At 37.0% G+C, this 9,274-nt stretch overlaps 1 protein-coding gene across 2 annotated transcripts; it reads right to left on the bottom strand.

Annotated features, from left to right (window-relative positions):
• Window positions 1-637: 637 nt before the first annotated feature.
• On the bottom strand, window positions 638-7,813 carry prdm12a (PR domain containing 12a). 2 transcript variants are annotated; one of them, XM_026243826.1, is made up of 5 exons: window positions 7,267-7,813; window positions 4,544-4,734; window positions 4,296-4,451; window positions 2,957-3,068; window positions 638-2,020 (listed from the first exon to the last, which is right to left on the bottom strand). In XM_026243826.1, the coding sequence occupies exons 1-5, from the start codon at window positions 7,445-7,447 to the stop codon at window positions 1,635-1,637; spliced, it is 1,026 nt and encodes a 341-aa protein (XP_026099611.1). In that variant the 5' UTR covers window positions 7,448-7,813; the 3' UTR covers window positions 638-1,634. The 2 variants fall into 2 exon arrangements, with proteins under 2 accessions (XP_026099611.1, XP_026099601.1); XM_026243816.1 differs by having other exon boundaries at window positions 638-2,023; window positions 7,267-7,810.
• Window positions 7,814-9,274: the final 1,461 nt, after the last annotated feature.

Genomic DNA, 9,274 nt, shown 5'->3' with positions numbered 1-9,274 from the left:
AAAGTGAGTATTGATTATGATCAATAGTCTGGACAAACAATAATCAACATGCTGAAAAAGTTAATCACAAATAATACACTTCAACACAATATGCAGGCTGTCAAGCAACCACTTCAGAACATCTTCCCTTGTTTTGTAGAGATGGTATTACTCATGTAAGGGTCTTGAAATAAGACAGAAACAGTTATTTAACCCTTATGCGTTGTTGGGGACGTTTTCGTCCACTAGGGGGTAAAGTTGAGTCTTATTTTGGCCACAACTTTCTCTGTTTTCAGCAAATGGAATGATTTCTGGTGACAAATCTTGACATTTTTCAAAAACTTAACTATACACTGTATGCAAATTCACTACCCCTTCGTTATGTTCATGGATCAAAACATCCACTAAATTAAACTGCTGCTGTAATATCAGATAAATATTTTTTTCAAACTTTTTTACATGAATCTATCAATCAAACAAAAGTACCAAATGTTTAAAACAAAACTTCAGGATTTTAACCCTTTTATTACCAAGTTCATAAATGATGTCACTGATTTAGGTGGGGGAGGGGGTCACTGGGGTTCCTCAGGGATCAGTTCTAGGACCGCTCCTCTTCTCCATACATCACTGTTGATGAGCCTAACTGGATGCTGAAATCAGGAAGAATGTGTAGGTGATGTTCTTTCATCCAGACTGTTCCATCGCCAGCGTTTCTCACTTCGTGAAATAATATAATTTGCGAATGAATCAAACTGAATTGTGATTAACAGACCGATTCAAGCAGTTCTGTCATCACCCAAAAGAAAACAACATGGTAATTTTGCTTCATATTTCCCATACAGTGCAGTCAGTCGTTTCTTTCAACGGTTTTATTTACAATAGACAAAAATACAAACATATATACATCTTTAACACTTATTATACGATTGCCTGATCCACCGAGTCGACTCACAATATCATCAATAACAAGCCACGCATCTGCATCCAGTGTTTGCAGATCAGCATCTTTCACAAACATGTCAACGTTATACTCCTGATGTTAATTCATCAGAATCACTGCTGCAGACCTGAAGAGACAGACGATGGTTTGGGGTTTCGTTGTTGAGCCTTTAAAGCTTTAAATTATTGCTGTTCTGACTCTTTATGCACAACTGTCAACGAATTGCAGTAAAGTCTATTTTATATTAAAGAGAGCAGGTAGAAACGTTGTTTTATGACAGATTATTGTCATTTTCCAGTATAAATATCGAAACATTCTTTAAATCAAATTTTAGAAGTGAAATATACAGTACGTCTTGTTTACTGCAGAATAAATCACAATGAAGTGAGTTTATGATTAAAATAAGAACAAACATCTGCAGCAGTGTGGTCAGATACAGTAAAGGTTATTAAACAGTATTAAATATCTATTTTCAAACTTTGAGGTGTTGATAATGCAAGACATTTCCATTCAGAGACCAGACTGACTTAATGAGTTCAACTTGCTCTTTACCCTGTTTGTGTGCTGTGTGCCGTGTTTGATTAGTGATCTGCATCCAGTGATCCTTCAGTCACTCTCACAAAACATCTTCCTCCTCCTCCTCCTCCTCCAGTCTGTGGTTCCTCTCACAGATCCAGCCTAAAGTGTCTGTTCCTGCACTCGGTCCGTCTGCGTCTCAGAGCACCAGGGTGGGGACGTGGTGCAGCAGTGCAGGATGGGGAGCGGGCGGAGGCTCCGGGTTCGATCCGCTGGGTCGGTGTCGCGCACTCTTCTGATGCGCGCGCAGGCCGGCCAGCTGCGAGTACGCGCTCTGGCAGACGGTGCACTTGTACGGGCGCTCGCCGGTGTGCAGACGCACGTGGTTGCGCAGCGTGGAGGACTGGCTGAAGCGACGGCTGCAGAAGCGGCACACGAAGGGCTTGTCCAGGGTGTGGATGCGCATGTGCGAGCGCAGGTTACTGCGGGAGTTAAAGCCGCGGTGACAGATGACGCAGCGCATGCGACACGAGGAGGAAGAGGAGGACAGCGAGGAAGATGCGGCGTCACACACGTGAGAGTCGTCTGCTGTGGAGGACAGGGGAAATGTCTCAGTCTCTGACACCGGAGAATCAGCATTCGCATGCTAGCTTTAATGCAGTTTAGTACTAAAATACAATTAAATAAAAGGAGGCACTTAACTGCCAGACAATGGTTCGTCTCAGAATAGCAGAGTAAATATGGTTAAAATATTAGATGCATTTTATTTTACATTTATTTGCCAAAAATAAAATGCATGAAATAGTAAATAAGTCACGGAAATTAATAAAATCTTGGGAATTCATGGAAAATAGTAAAATCATTAAAATAATTTTTTTTTTAAAAAGTCAGGGAAAATTAAAGAATCTCCAAAATGAATAAAATCTAAAAATTTCATGGAAAATAATAAAACCATAAAAAGCAAAGAAAATTACTCAAATCTGGAAAAGACGGAGAACAATTACATTTAAAAAGTTAATAAAATCTTATAAAGTCATGGAAATTAATAAAAAATTCTGAAAAAAAAACTCATTTAAATGAATAAAATTTTTAAAAACTAATGGATAATAATAAAAACTCAAAAAATATTAAAATCTTTAAAAGTCACGGAAATTTATAAAATCTCAAAAACCCATTCAAATTAATAAAATCTTGAAAAGTCATGGAAAATTATAAAATCTCAAAAATTAATACAATCTCAAAAATGAATGCCATAAAAAGCCATGAAATTGACTAAATTAATAAAAAGTCATAATTAATAAAATTGTGAAAAATCATTAAAATAATTAAAATCATGAAAAGGACATGCAGTTTGTGGACATGACATGAATTATGAAGCATCTGAACCGATGTCAATCCCATCATGCACCACTAGAGGGTTGGTGTCTCTCACAGATGAGCATCTGCTCCAGCTCTTAAACTCAGACTAGTGATCAGTAAAGATGAAGAGGTTCTCAGCTTCAGATGCAGGTGAACACGTACCGCTCCTCTTCTTCTGCTGCTCCTCCTCTGTCCCCGGAACGCCAGGAATTCCCAGGAAAGTGTTGTGAGAATTCCCATACCAAACCAGCAGCTCCTGATCCGGAGGAATAGTCTGGAAATACAAACACACACATGACATTTCTGAGTACACACGGACATTTACTGTCTTTTGAATACAATATTTTTTTTGACAACAATATGTAATGAGAACGTTTTGTTTACATTCACAACATTCTCAACATTCTCCAAACATTCAAATCATCCAGATAATTTTTTCTTGATTGTGTGAATTTTAGAGAAATCATTAAAGAATGTTGCATTTGGTCCTTTTACAAACACTATTGCAACTTTACTTTTTAATGTTCTCTGAATCATCTGAAACTAAGCAACATTTAACAATAAAACAACATCAAGAAACATGAAACTAAAATGTATATAAAAAAAACACTCCATGAATTATGTATAGAAAGAAAATAATGTTTCTATGCTAAAGTTTTGAGAATGTTATTAAAGACCTCAGCTCTTTGAACAAATGCTCTATTCATGTGACTGGAAGAACATTTGTTCATAACTTTGATTTGATATTTTGCATTTGTCTAATTAAAAGCATTTTTAGTTTTGTATTTAATATATATATATATATATATATATAATTCATTTTTTCCAGCTTTCACGGATATTTTTTTCTCCAACATCAATCATAACTATCTAAAAATGATTAATTGTCAGGATTTTAAGCCTTTAAATGTCAGTTTGATTACAATGTCACCAAAAAAATCAGTTTACCGAAGTAGATTTATGAAATGGTGAAATTTGAAAATTCCCATAAAAATGAACATTTCTTGCAAATTTAAAAGCCAACTCAAAAAAAAGGGAAAACCAATTATTTAGTGACAATTATCTTCCTCATTTTAAGTCATTGGGGAAATTACATAAAATGTATTGTATAAAATGGTTTGTCCAAACCTCCAGAGATCATGATAAATATTATATGTGCTGTTTTATTTTATATTTATTTGAGGTAACATTATACATCTTATTTTATATTGCATAATTTTTAAAACCCTGTTTAACCAAATTTTTGTCTGCCACACACACACACACACACACACACACACACATTTATTTTACCATAATTATGAAAAGCACTTTTACTATTCCAGTACAAACAAAGTCTGTTTTGTGACACTATTTATTTGTATTTTTATGTAATTGTCTTTTCTCTATTCTAAAATATGGTTTATTTCCATTGTAGTATATTCAGATGTAGAATCCCACTGCTCTTCTGTGTGTGGTCTGTGGATGAGTCTGATCCCTGATCATGGTGAAGCTGCTTTACCTCCAGAGCTCTGTAGAAGATGCTGGAGCCCATCTGAAGCACCTCCAGGTTCTGCTCCTGCTCGTTGCGAGCACACTTGATGTACGTCATCCAGCTGCGCTGATCCTCCTGACTGGCATCGATGAAGCAGCGCACTGTGCCATCCTCGTTAAACACCTGAACACACACACACACACATCTCTCTATTAAACCGCTTCATCTGAAGCAGTCCCATGCAGAGTAACACACACACACACACACACACACACCTCCCACATGAGGTTATTGTTCTTCCTCAGGTCCACGTGCTCAGGGGACACCAGTCTCCCGGAGAACGGCCCCATCTCGGTCCCGGCTTTGATCCAGGTCTTGGAGAAGATCCCCAAACCTTCTCCAGGGACGGAGCTCTGAGCGATGATGACCTCGCTGGGCAGGACCAGACTGGACAGCTTCTGCACCTCTGCATCACAATCAACCAACATCATCTGAGCTCTCAAACACACAGCTTCTTCACCAACATCCATCAGGCTCTCCATCGCACCCAACCTTCTTCAGATCATTCACATCTTCTTCAGAAACAAATGCTTGGGAACACTTTGTTACATGTTCTTACTATCATAATAACAATTAATTACATGCAAGTAACCCTGAACCAAACCCTCATCCTATATAGTGAGTGCATGTTGTTAATTAATATTCCTCAGTATTTAAATGTATAATTACACTGTAACAAGGACACCTTCAAATAAAGTGTAACAAACGGTTGCATCACTGTGAAAACTCCATTCTTAATTTAGTAACATTTTATTCTAAAGTCTCATGTACTTATTAGACTGTTATAATAACAAGTAATTATGCATAATTACACGCCAAACACTAATCCTAACCATATGAAGTGCATGTAATTAATAATATTACTCCGTATTTAAATTACACTGTAACAAGGACACCTTGTGTGTGAGTATTAATTAATAATATATGAAATTAATGATCAAATATGTATTATAATCCGTAGGCCTAAATATGAATCACCATTTTAGTTAGTTGCTCTTAATCAGCATTAAAATACGATATAAGATAGATATAAATATGCACATCAAATCATAACAAGCAATAGACAAAGGGCAGACTTTAAAAACATTAAATGGTGCTTTGAAATCGATTTGAACGAATTAATATTAAATCGCTCATGAATGTAAATAGTTTTGCTTGTTTTAATTAAAACATCCTGGTGGTTCTGTGATATATTAATATCTCTTGTTGTGCCGGTGTTCATTTAATATTTAATATGCACTTTTCAAATCGTTTCAAAGAGCGAAGGAACGTGATTTAATTGGATGATTTAATTCGTTTCTAGTGACATAAAAGTGTCTCTGGTTGTGATGAGACTTTGGCAGACGCGTCGAAACGAATGAATGAAACGAATCCCCTTTATTATTATTTCGGTCACGAAATATGACCTCTATTTAACCGGATTAAGTGCGTTAAATGTCGGGGAGGGAAACTGTAAAAGCGCATTGAAAGCGCAAAGAAAGACGCTCGCATTTAACGTCAAAATCAAAGAATCGCGTGTTTGTTGCGAACAAAACGCAAACAGAAGCGTCTAAAGAGAGGTGAAGAACGCATTCGTTCCGCTTCCACTGACACTCGTTATTCTCCACGGACTCATTCCACATTCATTATCCTTTCAGCGCGTTTGTAGCAATAAATGTGAGAGAATGAAGCGATGGCTTGTTTAAAAACACGCAGGAATTCCGCAAACAAAAAGATGGAAAGGCGATTAGCTGCTTGACATGCCGTGAATGAGGAGAGAAAGAGAAGTTCACGGTGTGTTACCGGAGAGAAGCGGAGATGCCAGCGCAGGAGAACAGATCCGTGAATGAGGGATAAAGCTCCGAGAATAGGGATCTTTTCTGTGGCTTTCTCAGGTCAAGCACAAAGTTAACCAAATGAATTTAAAGCCGCTTCATTCAGTCCTCAGCGGTTACACGCCGAACGAGAGCACCTTTCACCGCTTAAACGGCTTCAATGGAGCAGAAGAAAAGAGACTGAATGCTGGAAAACTGCATCCCTGGAGGAGCTTGGGAAGACATTCCCATCAGAGAGAGAGAGAGAGAGTTTGTTCCCACTGACGGATCGCTCGGAAACCAATCAAGTTTTGCGGTTTTTCCGACTAAACAAAATCGAACGCGATCGAAAAGTGAGAATTCAATTGTTATTTATTACTACCTGACGTAATCCAACAACATACCACAAACATTTCTCCAAAACGAAACAAAACACACGAAACCAATAAAACGCCCGTCAACCGTTTTTCTTTTTTCGCGCGAATTTCATACAAACCGGTTTTCTCGCTAACGGTTTATTTCGTTTTTTTTTAATTAATTAATTTAAATACCCCACATTTTACATCAATAAACAAATGATCTAACTTTTAAAAATGCAGTTCTTTCTCTAGAGACAATAATGTAATTATACTATCATGAAAATATATTTAAAACACTTAATAAATTATTTTTGTTTGAGATTTGAGCCACACACGATCCAAAATTAAAATATCGCTTTTACAGATCAACACTTCCCTTTAAATGCATCACCTTTCATTCACGAATACAAGATGAACCTTGAAAAAAAAAACATTAATATTTTGATTGGCAGACTTTTTGTCATTAAGATGATTTTGTTAAACAAATCTCCCAGTTATCCTGAATTCATAGCTTACTCTTCAACCAGTTCAGACTTTACGAAAATTAAATATGGTTTTATTTATTTATTTATTTTTGGTGTGTTGATTACTATTTTTATAAGGACAGTTTTCCCAAATGCTTGGTTAAACTGTGGTTAGTGTCATCAAAACCATGTGGTTGCCATAGTTGAACTATAGTATGGTTTTGTGTGTAGTAAAAGCACTAACACTGGATCAGTGCTGTGAGGTTCTAGATCAGTAGATCAGTGCTGTGAGGTTCTAGATCAGTAGATCAGGGATGTTTACCTCCAGTGAAGGACTGCGCCAGAGCCTCGGCGGTGAACGCGGTCCTCTGCTGCTCCTCGCACGGATTCTCTCCCAGCACGTTCCTCCATCGACCGTACAGGAAACTGTGCAGGATATCAGAGGTGATGATCTCACACAGCTGAGACCTGAACCTGGACTTCAGCGCCAGAACCGAACCCATGAGTGCTGATGAGTGCTGTGGCGCAGGGTCTGAGAGCGACTGATGCGCTCCCTCCGGAGCAGCTCCACTTATAGGAGCCCGAGTGGCTCTCAGCCTCTAATTAGTTATTAATGACCCCGACCCACCTACACACACACACACACACACACACACCAGAAAGAAAAGCTCTTTATGCACGAGCCCCGCCACTCCTTCAAGACACACACCCAATGAGAACCTCTGTCTTTGTGAGGAGAGAGAGAGAGAGAGAGAGAGAGAGAGAGGCTCGACTCCTGTACAGAGGCTATTAACACATCACAGCCTGCAATTATCCTCACACATTTAACCAGCTGTTATTAACCTCAACACACACACAGTCTCTCATGACATACAATTATTCTGCATTTCGCTCACTTTCTCTAGCTGCAGGTTTTTTTTTTGGTCTCAATATGTAATTATTTACGACAGAAGTCGTTTAGGTTTAAAGTGGCCAATGAGTTAAATGTGCTTAACAAATTATATCGCATATACATTTGGACACAGTGTCATATCCAATACATTTAAGAATATTTAAGATCAAGGCAATTTTATGCATGTGCATTATTTATAAATTATATAGAATTTATACATAGTTTTAGTATTTATATTCATTATTATTTTTATATTCTTCATATTTTGATGCATATGCATTGACTTTAAAGTATATAGAATATGAAATGTATATGATATGATAAAATGTATAATATAATTTTATATGCTGGGTCTAGTTACATACAAAATATAAATGTACTATTGGATAATTCATATAATAGGAAATGTATGCATACAATGTTATTATGTGCATATGCATTACTTATGCATTTGTGACACATATGTTCTATAAATGTTTTTTTTTATTTTAATGCATATGCATTTTTATACTTATTGCATATATTTATCACATAATAATCTATCAATATATAATAATTCTTTTTGTTTACATATATGTGTCACTAGTAAGAATTCAGTCAGAGATATTAGTAAACTCAGTGAAATTAACTAAACTGTAGTTTGTTCACAAGGCATTGCTTCTAAAGTTTCATATAACATTACATACAAACTCTCATCATCACTGAACCCTAACTCTGTCTAGTGCGATCTGTGTCGTGTTTCAGGCATCAAAACAAGAAAACACACAAGAGATGTGACACCAGGAGAGCTTTGAGACTGAACCTCGACTATAAACACCAACACATGATCAGACATTTATATTCACCAAGAGTAACAAGCCATTAAGAAACATGACACATCTCCAATATAAATGTACATTCATGCCATTTTAACCTATTTAAATATACTAAAGATCTAATAACAATCACATTAGTGTTTATGGTGTCACAAACAAATATGAAATGCAATTAATTATTCCCTGAATAAATCAACTGGTAATGCTCACAGGCTCCTGAATCTGATCGTCATTCCACCATCAGCAGCTAAAATCAGTCTTGAATCACATTCATCCTCCCAGATTATTATTATTATTTTTCATGCATTGAAACGTGTTTAATTATTACACCTAATAACAATCACATGCAGCACTAACCGCCGGAGAGAACATCCACTGACGAAACAAACATGCAACACAATGGACACACAAATACACTCTCTCACACAAACAATCTCACTCTTTCTCTCTCTCATTCACACTTCCTCGCTCACTCACTCCCTCACACACACACACAAACTTACTCTTTCTCTCTCACTCAAGCTGTTTCTCTCATACAAACACGCTCAGTCACTCTCACACTTTTTCTCACTCACACACACACACGCTCACTAACACTCGCCCACTCTCACACACTGATTCCC

Source organism: Carassius auratus, chromosome 5, assembly GCF_003368295.1.
Source record: "Carassius auratus strain Wakin chromosome 5, ASM336829v1, whole genome shotgun sequence".
Taxonomy (NCBI): Eukaryota; Metazoa; Chordata; class Actinopteri; order Cypriniformes; family Cyprinidae; genus Carassius; species Carassius auratus.
This window is presented reverse-complemented; position numbering and strand designations above follow the sequence as displayed.